The 17,144-nt window shown below is 38.0% G+C and overlaps 1 protein-coding gene across 1 annotated transcript in view; it reads right to left on the reverse strand.

The window, feature by feature from the left end:
- PRIM2 (DNA primase subunit 2) overlaps nucleotides 1-16,616 on the reverse strand; it is an 89,344-nt gene extending 72,728 nt beyond the window's left edge. Inside the window, exons 1-4 of the mRNA XM_053938383.1 lie at nucleotides 16,385-16,616; nucleotides 15,618-15,721; nucleotides 15,225-15,304; nucleotides 9,784-9,904 (exon numbers count right to left, since the gene is read on the reverse strand). Of these exons, the coding sequence (XP_053794358.1) occupies nucleotides 9,784-9,904; nucleotides 15,225-15,304; nucleotides 15,618-15,721; nucleotides 16,385-16,538 (459 nt within the window). The 5' untranslated portion in view covers nucleotides 16,539-16,616. The remainder of the gene's footprint in view (nucleotides 1-9,783; nucleotides 9,905-15,224; nucleotides 15,305-15,617; nucleotides 15,722-16,384) is intronic.
- Nucleotides 16,617-17,144: the final 528 nt, after the last annotated feature.

Raw genomic sequence — 17,144 nt, forward strand, 5'->3', positions numbered from 1 at the left:
TAGGATTTGCTATTTTTTCTCCTTTTCTAAGCCTTTAGATAAATGGAAGTCAAGTATGACCTGGTCAACTACTGAGTGCTAGAGCACATTATCACACAAGTAGTGTGGTTCCCCTTCCCACTTCTTCTACCTTAAGCTGAGGAGCCTGGTGTACAAGATCCTATTTTCCACTACATTTTTGGCACAGCTGTCATTTCAATTTTATTTCAGAAATTCCAGAGTTACAGCAGAACATCTGCCTCAGGATTCAGACTCAGAGTCCAAATGTTGTCTAGCTGCTTTCCGCTAGATTAAGAGGAAGAATGTTTTTATTCATCATATCTTTACTGCAGCCTTTTCTACAACTTTTATTTCAAAGTACATAACTTTTTCAAAGCAGTTAGAGAATATACTTCATCCAGAAAGTACATATATAGTAGCGAGTACAGAAGGATTCAGCCTTACAGTGGACTGCAAAGTTCCTATTTAATTATGAATTACACAAAGCCATTTAGTAAGAATCATAGAGCCCCAGTGCTCTAAAGGGACCTAAGTAACTGCATATTTTGTGGTGTAGTTTGACTTTACTTCCACAAGTCAATTTTAAGCAATAAGGAAGACCTTCTAAGGGTCCATTTAGATTTCTGCAGATAATCAGCATCTGCTTCTAATCAAACTGAGATGATTGCCAAATTAAAATTTTAATTAGCATTTTGCATCATTTACAAACTGTTCTTCATTAAATTTAGGAAGGTGAAAAAGGACATGCCTAGTAGCTATATATTCTTTAATCATATCTATTACTCAAATCTACAATTTCATAGAATATCACCAACACCATATGTGCAAATAAATACATGCAACTAGAATTACTGCAGCAAAACACACCAGCTTTCTCCATAACTAGTAACAAAGTAATGCTTACAGCTCAAGGATGCATTAGAGAAAAGAGCCCCCCATACATCCTGTCAGTGCACAAAAAAAAAAAAACAAGAAAAAAAAATCAAGCTTTATTTTAAAGGTTTGTGAGAGACTATTACCACTTATTTTAAGCTTAAATATTTTAATCGAACCTCATCTACCCATCCCTCAAAATGTTAGCTCACTAGAATACCCAGGCTTCTGGGCAGTCAACCCAATTACTTTTAGATGAGAATAACTCACTACATTTGTTAAAGCACTAATAAGTGCTTTAACAAACAGTTTCACTGTCTTATTTAACAAACTCTAGCTCTTAAAAAACCACCCTACTCCTAAACCTTTCCACATACAATTTTGTGTCTGTTATGACTCTAGGCATGGGGTTAAATGACAGAAAACATACTTTTGGCAGTAAGGCACATTTCTCACTTAGGCATGGATCTGTTACACCTTTTGCTGTCAACTGTAAGATAAGCGTCACTGGTTTTCAAGCAAAGGGACAAATAGAAGATTTAAGTAGTGGAAAAGTAAGATACAATTCAGAACCATTTCCTTAGCAAATGTAAACTATAACCTACTTGCATAGCTATTGTCTTAGCTTGGCATAAGTTTCCACACAGTAATGTAGACTCCAGATAGTTTCTAGTTTTCCCCATCCTGTTTGGGAAAGGAAGAAATAATATTTGATGCCCCTAAAATAAAAAGCCATAAACCCTATCAGAAGAACATTCTGGATTAAACACCTGTTCCAAAATGGATACTTATAGTCACAGCCCTTTAATGGTCAGAAATGATACTGAGTATTCTCTCAAATGTATCTGTCCTTAATAGGGACACCAACTAGTCCCCATCCTCATTAATCCACATCTGACTGTAGGATCTTCTGTACCAAATAAAGGCAGTCATAAAGCATTTTTTCCAAGGAGCTGAACTACGAATATTTATACAACTGCCCTACTACCAAGATAAATGTTTTTGAAGAAAGCACAATAGTGATATCAGAAAGTCTCTCATAGGACTACTCTGATCATAAAAATGGAAATTAAAGAAGTTTAATTTCTACTGCTTAAAGCAGCTAAAAAAGCACTTCAACTGTATCATCAAAGAGCTATTGTGGAAAAAAATTCCATCGCTAATCCATTTTGCTCTTTCCATTTTATTTTGCAGCTCTTATTCCTTCCTCTCAAATGCCTGCAGATGCAGTGAAGACCTTTAGCTCCCCCAGCTGACTATTCCCATCTGCCATTCCTTCCCCATTACTATGATCCAAAGCATTTCTTAAAATAATGTGCTTTATAACAGCATCTAAAAATTAGGACATCTGATTCTGCAATAACTGTCTGTTAACCAAAAAATAAGGCATCTAAACTAGAAGTTATTTAAAAGGTCATAATATTTTTTAAATTCCAAAAGGCTATTCAGAAGTAAGAAAGTTCAATTTAAACATGATTTTTTTTCTGCTCTGTGGAGTGAAAACAGCAACACAGATGTATTCAAGATTTAATATGCTACACTTAGAAGTTTCTTTCTTTTGCACAATGCAGAAAGATGATAGTGAACAGAAGCATTGCAGGAAATATAAATCCAATCATACAACATCATTACACCACATATTAAGACATGATAATGCCTATTAATTTTCATTTCTTCTGGGAGCAACAAAGAGTTACTAACAATCTGAAGATAAACCAGAATATTCAAAACAATGACCAGAATAACACCAAAAAATAAATTCAGAATTAAATTTTGCATTCTACTCCACTCCATATTCCAGTATGTAAGTCAAATTCCTGGAAAGGTAAAGCAACAAATCAAAGCATCCAATAGTACTTAGGAAAAAACACAAGACAGGCAGTTATGCACCTGTGTCAAAAAAACCCAACTGTGTTAAGCTGATTTCACAGCCTGTATCACAGTGCACAGACACAGGGGAATAAAAAAAATCAGGTGTCATATTGTGTCAAACACCCTTGAAGTCACCAGAAGACACTTTCACATGCAAATGACCAAATAGTTCCACTGAATCTTCTATAGCCTGGGTTCAAAACCCATTGGAAAAGACATGTGTAAAAAAATTTAACTCAAAATAGAAGGATGTCTTAAGTCAAGTTTCACAACCAAAGTAAAACTTAATACTTCAGTTCCTAACCTGTATATTAAAAAAGAAGCAGATCACATATTAAAATGCCATAAGGCTGGGGGCACTGCAAGAGCTCTAGAGAACAGGATCAGAGAAGAAAATCTGATCTAAAATTGAAGGCTGTAAAAATGGCAAAGGACACTCACAGAAAATTACAAAACATCACACAAAGAAAGACTTAAAGAAGAAACAAGAAAGTATCATGACAGATAGAAGGCAAATATGAAGAGAAGGAAAAAACAAACAAACAGGAAAAAAAGCCCTACCTTTCTCAACTAGTGGATAGAACAAGAAGAAATAGGTTTGACATTATTTTTAAAAAGTTGTAAGTAAAGCAGCAGAATGATGATCACCACTGTGAGACTTGAATATACAGATGCAGGGAACTTTGCAAGCAAAGCTGTGACATTTTCATGGACAAGGCAAATGGAACTACTGTTATCTTCAAAATTCTGTTGTAGGTGTTGAAAGGGAAAAAAAAACACCCCAAAAAAAAAAAAAAAAAAAAAAAACCACAAAAAAACCCACACAACACCCCACACACAGCACTTTGAAAGTAACCACAGAAAATTCTGGCCACCTGAGGAGACCCTAAGACCATCCCCAGAGAGAAAAAGTGTGACTAGTTAAGGTGAACAGGCTTTTGGGCAAGTTTTTACAAGAACGGAACCAGAAGTTCATTAGATGCTGCAAATCAGCACAAGATGTATCACAGACCTACAGCTGCAGATGCTAAAAGGATAAATCTTCCATTTGCTGTCTACGAACAAGTGGTCGGTCTTGGAGATTTAAAATTATGCGAGGCAAATCAGACAAAAGGCTTAAACTTAGATTGAGGGCTTCAAAGGAGATATTTCTAACAGTGTCAAGAACAGCTTTGTAGTTGAAGTCCAAGTATCAGTTAGCTGTAAAACCATTTATTTTATATAATTCCTTCATATCTTGAACAACTTACTTTGAGATTAAAATATTTTCTTCAATGACTATAATATTTAAAATATTCACAAATTTCCCTTTAAAAATCTTTAAATCTGTTAGCACCTTTTACTGCTAGAAACTGTCAGGCATCACTGATGTAATTACTCACTTTTAGTAAGATTTTAATACTTTAATCTCCTAAATTGATGTAAATCTCGACTGCACACCTGTGTTTGCATATTCTCTTTGATGGGCTCTGTCACCTTAAATGTCAGTATTTACTCCTCTAGAGTCCTGTTTAAGGATTTCTGATGCTCCCTATGTGACTGACTTTGCACATAGACTATTTAATATGCCTTGAGTGCTGAAAATTACATGCCATACATAAAAAGCTTCCATATTTATCTGGATGATGAGAGTACTGTCCCTTAAACACCTTTATCTTTCCCTTTTTTTTTTTTAATATTTAAAGTATAGAACAGACTAAAAACATTCTGAAATACCTTCAGAACCATTCCATGATTCTCCTTTTACTGTGATAGAAAACCAATCAATGCATCAGGGGAAAATACTCTTAAAGCACAGATTTATTCTTGCTTTCCTTTTATCCTGATCCTTTCTCGACATTTTATTCAATATCATGCACTCCACCTCTTGCTCAAGCTGGCATACATTGGTAGGTATAAACAATAATATTTCAGAGTACTGTAAAATTTTGAGCACCCAAGTAACGTTCCACCAGGCTGGGCAGCACCAGCCCAGGCATCTCCCACACTTGTCAAAGAAGACTGGCCAAAGCTGTTCCTACACGTGATTAAAATGCAATCTACATGTCAGTAGTTCCAAAAAGTATCTCAAATACAGACTCGAATCAAGCTTCATTTTTTTTCCCCAGAAATCCAGGTCTCAGAGGCTTCTTACAGAATACTTAAGATGGACTAACTTAATCCAGTGACAACTTTGTAAAAACTTTCCAAGGAAGAACTTAATAACCTTCAAATTTCCATGATTTATATTAAATTCAGAGAGGCTTATTTTCACAAACATTGTAAAAATTTTGAATTGTAATAATCCTATCCATGTTCAGGCATATTCATCACACTGAAGTCATCATGTTTAGCCTGAATATCACAAAGTTTACAGCCTTCCTTTTTCAAGTGAAGGGCATCTTTATAATCAGGTAAAACTCCCCAGAGCAGGCATTTACTAACTGTAATAAACACTGTGCTACATATTTTGTTCCATCAGCAATACAAATGCCAACCACTAGATATAAGAAATCCTATTAAAAATGAAAACATTAGTTTTCCTTAAATTCCAGTTCTATTTTTAATTACAGAAAGCTCTTGCTCTTTGATTAAAAATTTCTTTAACCATGAGATGAGAACTACTATCATATCAAACTCTCTACAGCTGACTAGCACATAAAAGCTTTGGAAATTTGGTATTTTTTTCTTCTAGTTGTTAACAATTTCACTCTTTCCAAAATTTGCTAAATAAGATCTTTTTATTAAGTATTCAAAGACCTTAAACATGGAAAGATCCTAACAACTTCTAAAGTATTATCCATAACTGGGATTGAACATTTCTCAATTCTATAAAGCAATAATTCTCATCCACAAATCACAAAATCTCAGAAATTAGTCAGCAAAACACCTGCAAAATATATATGCAAGTACCACTTTCTCATGTATGCAAGCAAATAAGAAAAGTTAAGAGGTGACAGTTATTGAATTCTCAATTTTAGGTTCACTTTATTGGTGCTGTAAAAGACAACTGTGACAAAACCATACAAGACAATCAATTTATTCCTCCTCCCCACAGAAGAGTTGACTCTTTTAATAAATACTGAGAATCACTTCTTACAGTGGTTCTTAGAATTGTTAACATTGCTATGCCAGACTACACCAAGGTCAAGCTTTAGCAGCTCTGACCTTTCTCAGATTACAGTTCTGAAACCAGAACTGTATCTAGAAAATGCAAGGCACCTCTCTTCGGTTAAAGAAATTTAACTATAAGTTTCTTAGTGCATCATAAGCAATTGAAAGATAAGAAATAAAATTTCTATCCATTTACCCATATAGAAAATGGATTGTAACATCAGAACTTACTTCCTTTTTCTGAAAACCATCTTTTTTTCTTACAGGTAGAGCACAAAGTTTGATTTCCGTCTTGTTTTATGCACAGTAAGGCATGAAAACACTAACTTCTAACAGGGAAGCGTGAGGAGGATAGTTCTTCCTAATTTCCTTTTCAAAGGAAGTGTCTCCTTTTACAAATGGAACACTGAGTAAAGTAATACTGCTTTTAGAGTGGCCTTACTTTTGTAGAGGCCTCTACCTACTCCATAGCATCTAGACCTGTTTCAAATACATATGGAATTCATTAGTAATATTCAAATGTTTTATACATGATAGTGCAAGGAAGGATTAGTTTTGCCTAAATTCCCATGAAAATTGGAAGTAGGGGGTGAAAGAAGAAGCAGGCAAGTAGATTTTCAATGAAATTATGCTTTTTTGCCTCAACAGGAGTAAGAAAGTAATACCTTCTTAATCATTTTGACATATTGAAGGTTCATACAGTAGCACGGAATCAAGACATACTCCTAGCTATTTCCAGCAGCCTGCAAACATTAATTTATTCTTACAAGCCCAAATGCCAGAACTGTGACAGGAGAATATGAGGCTGGGGAATAAGCAACAAAAATACAGCTCCACAAACACACCTTTCACTGAAAGGTCTGTTAAACCAGGGAATGGCATTTCTAAGAGTCTCTCAAAGACACAGGAAAGCCTCTGTTACTCTTAACATTGCATAAATCATGTTTTACCAACATGCACTGACACCAGATATTTCAGTCCAGCAACACATAATGTACATCAGCCACATACCTTAGAATATTTAAGTTATTCTAATAAGCAGTATTTTAAGAGAAAGGCTTTCTCTGTGGAGTGATGATTGCATGTTAATTTTTATTCACTCAATTTTACAGTGAGAGCTACAGGCAAAGGTGGACTTTCTCAAACAACAAAACAGTTCATAGCTGCAGTGCAAAATACTATTAATATCATTAATGAAGACACTGCAATAGACATTTTCCTTTAACCAACTCAGACAAACAAAACAGTATATAACAGCAGGGACTCTTTTGTAATATCCCTAACACACCAACAGTTGTTTGTCTAAACAAATTTTGCATTTTCAAGGTTTTTCATCAAAAGAAATAGAATGAGTTTAAGTCAAAAGGGAAGAAGTTTTGAATCTAGAGTTATAATGATAAAACAACAACTGTGGAATGAGGGCATTTACAGAATTTTGGACAACTTATATTCTGCATTCTCTATAGCACGTACTTAATGGGCAAAAATCAAATTGTCTATTAAAAGAAAATAGGATCATTTACATGTATGTGCATGTATAAAGTCTAAGTTACAATGAAACTTATATAATTGTACATAATTTCTTTTAAAATCATAAACAATAAATAATCCTTATATAAATACTACTTAACCACAATTTGTAGCTACTGTATTTAACACCAGCTTCTAATTTTGTGTTATTTAAGCTCACTCATGGTCTTGGTTATACACCTATAGCTCCAGTAACTCATATAATTTGCACAAACAAGAAGAGTCAAAATGGTTTTTAGCATGCACAAACATGCGCATGTCCCCATGGTGACAGTAACACAGAAAGCTACATTTTTGAACAATCCACACAGGATTTTCACACTTGGATTATTAAATGTTAACTATGTCCTCAACAGCTATCATAGGCATTCACTGAATGCACTTATTTTTCATTTCCACATAGTTTTCCAGAAGTCACTGTTCACAAAGGGAACAATGCACAAAGTCTGCAGGTCACTGTAGTTTCCTGTGGTTTCTATAGCAAGAAGCCGCATCTTAAAAGTAGTTAGAAGATTGTAAAGGTTCTAGAGCAACATTTATGAATAAAAACATATTTTGGCCACAATTATTTTTCAATTTTTCAAGTCAACAATGTGATGAGAACAGACTGCACATAGAATTCATGTAAGAATCAAACGCAGCAGCCATTGCTTTTCTTATTACTGAAACATTTAGGGTGAATTATCACACAATTCACCAAGAAAGCAAGATATTACTAACATCAGTGTTATTTGGCCCAGATGGCCAGATAAGACCTTATCTGAAGAACCCAAACAATGCTCTTATCTGAAGAACACAAATTTGGGACCTCATAAGATGCAACCCAGAGTCCTGACAGACTTAGATGATGTAGTTGCCAAGCCGCTTCCTGTGGTATTTGAAAAGTCATGGCAGTCAGAAGTCCCATGTAAATGGAAAAAGGCAAACATTGTACCCATCTTTAAAAAGCTTAGAGAAAACCCTGTCAACAACCAACCAGTCAGCCTCACCTCTGTGCCTGGAAAGATCATGGGACAGATCCTCCTGGAAGCTGTGCTATGGCACATGGATAACAGGAAAGCGATTTGGGACAGCCAGCATGGCTTCATCAAGGGCAAGTCCTGCCTGACCAAACTAGTGGCCTTCTATGATGGAGTGACTACATCAGCAGACAAGGGAAGGGCTACAGATGACATTTATCTGCATTTCTGTAAAGCTTTGACACAGTCCCCCACAACATCCATCTCTCCAAACTGGAAAGAAATGGATGCAATGGGAGAACCATCAGATGGATAAGGAATTGGCTGGACATCTACATTCAAAGGGTAGTGGTCAATGGTCAACTAAAACACAGGAAGTTTCAACTCTACATGAGGAAGATCTTCATGCTGAGCGCTGCAGACCACTAGAACAGGCTGCCAGGAAGGTTGTGGAGTCTCCCTCTCTGGAGACATTCAAAACTCACCTGGTTCCTGTGTAACCTGCTCTAGGTGACTCTGCCTTGGCAGGGTGATTGGACTGGATGATCTCCAGAGGTTCCTTCTAACCCTAACAGTTCTGTGATCCTGCCCCTCTGCTTCACTCTGGTGAGACCCCACCTTCAGTGCTGCATCCAGCTCTGGGGTCCTCAGCACAGGAAGGACATGGACCTGTTGGAATGATTCCAGGGGAGGGACACGATGATGAGAGGCATAGAACACCTCTTATGTTAGGAAAGACTGGGAGAATTGGAGTTGTTCAGCCTGGAAAAGAGAAGGCTTTGGAGTGACCTAATTGTGGCCTCCAGTACTTGAAGGAAGCCTACAAAATGGAAAGAGACTTTTTACAAGGGCCATGTGGTCACAGGACAAAGGGGAATGGCTTCAAACTGAAGGAGAGTAGGTTTAGATTAGAAGTAAATTTAGAGTAGGAAAAAATTCTTTACTGTGAGGGCAGCGATGTCCTGGAATAGGCTGCCCAGAGGAGCCATGGATGTCCCATTGCTGGAAGTGTTCAAGGCAAGGTTGGATGGGATTCTGAACAACCTGGTCTACTGGAAAGTGTCCCTGCCCACAGCAGGGAGCTGGAACTAGATGATATTTAAGGTCCCTTCCAACCCAAACCATTCTATGACCTATGATCTAATTCACCTGAAATTTTGATTCAAAAATACTGATCAGCTTTAGTAAACCTTGTTAACTTACCTGTGTAATTACATATTTTTTCAGCTGTGTTTGTAGACTGAAGCAGACTGAGCTTCTCTTGTTATAGCACAAAATTACATCACTTAATCCTCACACACACTATTCCCCAAGTTTAGAAGTTCTGTATGGTTAGTTTTTTTAAAACCATAACTGCATGTTCTATTTTTTAAATATGATTGCTAAAACTATCTTAATGAGAATTTTAAAAAACAACAGACATGTGCAACATAAATACAGAAAGTAACATACTTACAGCTTCAAATGATAAGTTAACGTGTTCCAGGAATTTCTGCATTAAACTTTCAGTTAGTTCATTGAAGCGATATCGGAAGAGATCCATTTCTTGTTGAAGAAACCAACGCCTGAGATCCTCACTACAAAAAAAAATATATATATATTAAAAAAAAAATCTGAATCTACATTATTTCTTTGCTTGAAAACTAGACTGCAAACCTAGTGAACACAACGGTAGTGCTGACTTTGGCATGTGACCCACACACACTTGGAAGTGAAGGTAGGAAACCTTCAGTAATGCACACTCCATCAGGAAAGACTTGTGGAGAGACAATACTTTTTATTTGTTTTGGATAAAGATAATTATAGGTAACTTTCTCCCTTGATATTTAAAGGACAAGTTTTTTTCTACAACACGGCACAATATTTCTTCACTGTACAATTAACATCACAATAAATGTAATGAGGCAAATACATTTTGAAGGCTACTTCTTTTAATTCTCACTTTTGGTGTATCTCCAGCTGAAGAAATATGCATATATCTCAGTAAATATGACGACAGTGCATTCTATTCTAGGCAACAAGTAGCCTGCAAACAGGCAAAATGAAAATATATGGCAATGAAGTTGGGTGAGGAACACAAATAGAACATCTAACTCTTGACAAAAGAGAAAAAGGCGTTTAGCAACTGCAGATGAACAAATAGAAGAACAAACAGGAACACAGCGACAGGAGTCAGAAGACATAAAACAACACTGAAGCCAATCCAAGTACTTTAAGTACTCATGGAACTCTTCACATCCTAGTGCTCAGATTCCCAGGCATCAGCACATTACTGAAAGCTACAGCAAGTAGGTACCAGAGTGCCAGTAAAAAAAGCTACCCCACGTGTGCAAGCACAGAATGCAGATGATGCTGGTATCTCTCTACCACAAGGCACTCTCTTCATCTGTTCTCTGAGAGCTACCCTGTGGGCCACTGCCATTGGAATTCACAGAGCACAGAAATACTGCAGTCTTATATATGTTCTCTTTACAATATTTAAGCATCTTTTTCCATAGGGAATATGTGAATCACAACAGAGTTGTTTGTGGTTTTGTAGATAAAACCTCTGCTTGAAATATGGCTTGAAGAAAAGTAATTATTACATAAAATAGCCAAACAGAAAGGCTGCTAAGGTGCTTTGTGAAATATAATCCTGTGGACAGTCTCAGTACTTGGGATGTAATAATCATCAGTGCAACTTAAAATGGAAGTTAATGCTCTAATGACTGATCTGTTGCAGTTCTGTGACCATCTTGGACTGCAGTTAAATCCTGGGATGTTACAATTTTTTACATTTTCCTTGATTTACAGCACATTTGTTTCTGGGGGGAACCAAACAAAACAACACCACACATGCATACATAAAAAATAAACAAACCACAAACATGATTATATACAATTTCTTTGGAAGCCAGCCAGTCTGTTGTTCCTTTCCTTCAGGAAAGCAGATCAAAGGTTGTAACCCCACCTCTCCACTTAAGTTACCATAACAAGAAAATACTCTTACACACACACACCTATGTGGATTCTTCCTACAGCTGACAAAAAAGCTGACAAGCTGATCTCATGCTACTGTATATGTCCAGCAAATACTTTTAAACTGACTTTCCTAAGATCATCATCATTAGGGCATTATACATCACTTCTAAAGCCAAACCATATTTTATACTCATTATTCACATGAAAAAAACTGTACACTCTCATCTCAAACTCATACTAAGGAATAATATTTATTATCAAAACCCCACCCTTAACTGAAAAGCAATGTCACTGTCATTAGATAGCTTCAGCAGCAGCTTGGTTGGTTAAGGGAGTAGCAGGTCATTGAAGTGTAGATGTTAAGAATATCTCCTCATTTTTTGCCACTTTAACTCTCTGGTGTGCAGGTTACTTATCAGTTTAAACCAGCTCACATATTCCAAACTTTAAAAATAATATAAGAAAACAGTCTCTTTCATATAGAGAACAGCACTTGAGGGGCTGGGGTTGGAATAGAAATACTCTTCACTCCAAGGAGGAAAAAAAATCAGCGTAATTGTTAGGAAGCATGAACATATAAGTACTTTATGGAAGGCATGCAAATGCTTGTAAATCTGGAATTTAAGACTAGTAGCTCCCATTCCACAATTAATACAAGAGTTCCAACAACTTAACACTGATTTATGAAAACTCTGGGCATGGGCCAGATCACTGCTTTACTAGGCAACCAACACCAATGGATTACTCAGAATTTAAGTTTTAAAGACTAGACAGCGAGGGGAACATGGGTGCAGATAACACACAAAAGGAAATGCTACTCAACGTAAAGAGGGAGCTATTTTGCCAGAGAAGTCTAATTTATGATTTAGAAAAAAAATGTCAAGGAGTAGTGAACAGGCCTTGCTAAGTCTAAAATAGAATTTATGTCCTTGTTATGTGACACAGATGCAAATCAAACAAAAAAAAAACTTTAAAACGGCACAAAAGGATATTTGACAGTTTCCTGGATAAAAGGAATTCCTGCTGTCAGAGCAGAGGTAAAATTTATTTCTTCCATCTTAAGAAAGTGAAAATTATGCCCCTGTGACTTTCAAGGTTCTTCATAGCTGATTTGCTGAAATGACAAGAGATGCAGTAGACAAAAACAAAAATGCACACTCCCATCCACATGCAAATAAAATTATCTTTACATCTACATGTGCCATGAAAGCAAATGAAACAAGATTATTCTATTTCCTGGTCTCGACAGATCTAAGTGACATTAGAAGAGGTGTGATAGAAGGGTATGGATGAGAGTGTAAATACCCTGTCATATGGAAATAAGCTTTAAAGTCTTGGATTTCAGAAAGCAGAAGAACAAAAGTCAAGAGATGATGACTACCTTATAAATTTAACTGACCAGAATGGTGGAGCTGGTCACTTCAGAACACATGAAAACCCAATCAAAACAATCCAATTTACAAGTGAGGACTGATAGAGACTAGAAAAGAAAAATCAATATAAACTTTTACCCCTGGATGGCACTGTTGGCCAACTGAAAATGCAGGAAAATGTAAACACAAGTACACACTCAGGAACTGAATTCAACCTAGCTTGCAGTTATGTCTATTTAAGTGCACTTTTTCAATCACTTCTACTTTAACAACTTTCTTCAGTTAACCTAATGATTTGTGCCATGCTTATTTTTCTGACCTAGCATGATAAAACCTTGAAGTACTGTATGTTCTAGTTGCCTCCCCAGTTTTATCTTTTGAGAACTTGCCAGTTGTAGATGATAGAAATATCCCCACAGTAGTTGCTTTTCAAGAGAGAATAGAGAAGAGTGGGTTACAGGCCCACCTCATAGCTCTTAGAATGCTATTTTCCATGTTATGGGTAAGCACTAAATCCACCTTTTCAAAGTGCAAGTAGAAACTGACCAAAAGCCGCATTATCAAAATGCAGCAAATACGTAAAAATGGGAACACAAAATGGCATCTGCAAGTTGTCTAAAAAAGTGTCCCAGAGCTCTATTCAAAACTCCTCCTATAAAGATGTCTTTCCCCCAAGATTACAAAGCCAGCTCTTTCCTGCTGATTCTGTGGCCCAAAATTGCTTGCATTCATCTCTGCACAGCGGTTCACCATTAACAAGCTGCTCATTTCTGCCCTGCCTATAACCTAATATTTAATATACTTCCCTGAAACACAGGGTTTCAATAGTACCTGCATTTATTTACTAAGCAAAAACTTCAGTCAAATTCTCACCTTCCACAAGAGCAGAATTTTCATTAATTATCAACACCCTCAAACATCTCATCTCCGACAAAAAAACTAATGATCTAAATAATAACAAAATGTTTAAAGTAAAGTTTTGGCTTTGGAATTAAGCCAAATTGATTATTCAAAATGCCACTAACACAAACCACTATGCTTTCAGGGGCTTTTTAGACCCCGGACTACTTAAGGATACTACCTTTTAGGGGGTTTTGGCAAACTTACAACTCATGTAAAGAAAGATATTGTCAAAATCAGCAGGAATAGTATGATTTAGGGTGTTTATAAAAAAACAACACCCAGGGGCACTAGAAAGAAGGCAATATTACACTTATTATTCACAATCACAAATTATACATGTAGAATACAAAGGGATATACAGAGTTGCAATTCTGTTATTCAATCTGTTCCCTTCTTTCAGGATTTCAATCTACACTATTAGAGTCACTGCAGTGAAGGCTGGTATTAATCTCCACATCCACAAGTTATTCCTCATGGAACATGCATCATGGATCTAGCAGGCTCATTGATCACACACATTGACCAACTGTCCTCAGCACAGCCCAGATGTCTTTTGAAAGGACAACAGGATGGGACGTGAATGATCTGGAAGATTTCAGGGTGTTTAAAAGTCACCCAGAGCCCATCACGGTGAGATTTCATCCATCTAGAGGCAGGCTTTTGGGACCTTTGCTACTTCCTACTCTGATCAGATGTTCTGCAGCAAGAAGCCAAAGCCATTTCAAAGAAAAGCCCCATCCATTCCAGCTCAATATCCCAGCTTAGACCACAATCCCTCCTACTCACCTTCCCTGTCTGTTTTTGCTTAGAAATCTGTATCTATAGCAGCACTTCAGTCATGTCAGCTATCACAGTATCATAATATGCATTCTATCACAGTCACTTAATTAAAATGAAGTGTATTGCAGCCTTAAGTGCAATTGAGTCAGCAATTCAACACACTTCATATCTGCCAGTTTTAATTCAAAAAAAGACCACAGTGATAAGAAGTAAAGAGTTCACACAAAAGTATAACAAAACAATTTGCAGACATGAAGCACTAACAATCTAATTTCATCCAAAAACTACAGGAGAAACAAAAGAATGTGTTTTACAGGATCAAGATTTTGCTTGAAATTTCATAAAACAAAAAAATTGCAGTGCAACCAGCCACAGCAATGAATATGGACAAAAAAAACAGAGGCAGTAGATGAAACCTCAAACTCAGATAATACTTTTAGTCAATCAGAAACAGTGCTCTCAATACAGTAATATAAAGCCTATTTAGATAGTCAGGTCTTTGGTCAGTTATCAACAGTTAGCATATACAGAAGTTAAACTATGCTATCAATCACTGCAAATGCCTGACAAACAGTTAATACTGACGTGCATTCATTTAGGAAAAAGTGATCGAGAGACTCAAATCAATTGCATGTGTTTAAAAGCCGAAAGCTTGTAAATTTTTTAGTTATCACAAAATCCAGATCTTAATTGATTACACATATCCCTTTTCATCACAGTTGAGATCAGATTCCTAGCAAAAAATCCTCTTTGAGCCTACTTCTCTCTTTAGAAGCCATGCAAGTCTAATGCATCTGTAATGTCTATAAAAAAGCACTGCAATATCTGTATACATTTAAAATTAATCATAAGAGTACAGCATAATCCAAAAAGTACTTACGACTGGCAGTAGGCAAGGCGGAGTATGAAATGAGAGATATGATCTTTCCTTCTTGCCTCATAATCATCCTCAGCCAAAGCCTGCAGAACATATTCTTATTATTTCTGAGAAATAATCTCTCCTAGATTAAAAATTCACAATCAATTTACCATTGCTGTTCAACAATGTATTAACAGTCATCTTTTAGACAATAAATGCCAACTTTTTGAGGAAGGTGGTTACCCTAAAGAAAAACTTCAAAGAAAACCTTTCCAAGAAAAACTACACCTCTGACAAAATGACAGAACTGCAGTTTTAGAAATAGCATTTCATCACTTCTACTTTTATTCATTATTCTTGAATGGTATAAAGAAAATAAGTATAAGGGAGTTCTATGTCTTGATCTTTACTCACTCTGTAGGGAAACTTCAGTTTCCGGAGCTCAGCCTCCAGTTTAACTTTGTATACATCAGAACTTCTTACATAGCTCACACCGAGATTTTCAATTACTTTAAGCACTGGGCAAAAAAAGAAAAAAGTCCATCTTAGAGACAACATGCTGAAATCAAACTAAACGTATGATGGCTTGGGAAAGGCACAAACTGGGGTAAGGCCACAGGAATTGCTTTTAGTGGCATGAGGAGCAAAAGGGTGAGGAATATGGAGGATAAAGTGTGGCCCGTGAGTCCTGAACAGCTGCCCCAATTCTGGGATCCACACTATCAACAAGGAACGGGAGACAGCTAACTCTGATGGACCAGTCTCAGAACACTGCTTTCAACTCCAACAAAACTTGGATCCAGTTTTCAGGACTTCAGGGGAATCCCTGGCTGCCAGCCACAATGACCTGAAATGCAATACTGAGACACCAAATATGTCACAACATCTACAGAATGTGAAAGGTGCTCATAAGCCCTGCCCCGTGTAAACCAAAACTACACAATCCCGACAGCTACAATAAACGCCCATTGTGAAATCTCTCTCAGCTCTCCGAAACGCCCAAAGCAACGCGTTTTCCTTTACCGGGAGCAGCCAGCCCAGCTCCCGTTTATGCCAGGCGAACAGAGCATCCAGGCCTGCCAGAAACACACACAGCCATGACAGGAAGGATTCAAAGCATCGAGGGAGGGGAGGGACGGGAGGAAGGAGAAGGGGGGAGGAGGGAGGGAAACGCAACTCACGCCTCAGGCGATCGATGGCAAAGCTCTCAAACTCCACCAGGGAGATGCTTTCCGTGGGGGGCTCCAGGTAAAACTGCAGGCTGTGAGGGTACTGCTCCCTCCTGTCTCCAGCCAGCCGCGCATGCCTCTGCCTCGCTCGACTGGAGAACTCCATCTCCCTGGCCCCGGGGCTGCCTCTGTCCCCGTCCCGACCGCCCGAGCACCGCTCCCGCCGCTCTGCCCGACGCGACCCGGGGGACCCCGACCTGATCCCGCCCGGCCCCGCGCCCCGGCTTCCCGCGCTCCGCCAGCCCCGCCCACTTCCGCATAGGGCCGCGCCTACCGGGCGGCCATTGGCTGCTGCAGCGATGTGGGCGGGGCGTGTGGGCCGGTGCCCACACCCGGCATGGCGGCCGCGGCACAGCCCGGTGCCCACACCCGGCATGGCGGCCACGGCACGACCTGGGAGATCCTGGCAGGTGTCCACACCTGGCACGGCCCGTTCGGCACTGGCACATTCTCCGCTGTTCTACAGTTTTATAATTTTGTCACTTTTCCAAGAGAACTGCAGGATTTGCTATTTTTGCCGCTGTGTTGGCAACTTTGCCGCAGCTGAGGGTATGTTGTTTTATGCCCCTGCCACAAAATGCTACTTGCCAATTTTTCCCTAAAAGTTGTTTAATCATCTTGCAAGAAGTTCGGAGCGCAAAAGGGTGGGAAATCAGAACTGGCATACAGTTTGTGCCAGCAAAGTGAGGAAAATCAGTAGTTTAGCAACGAA

The sequence above is a fragment of the Vidua chalybeata genome, chromosome 3 (genome assembly GCF_026979565.1).
Source record: "Vidua chalybeata isolate OUT-0048 chromosome 3, bVidCha1 merged haplotype, whole genome shotgun sequence".
NCBI lineage: Eukaryota > Metazoa > Chordata > Aves > Passeriformes > Viduidae > Vidua > Vidua chalybeata.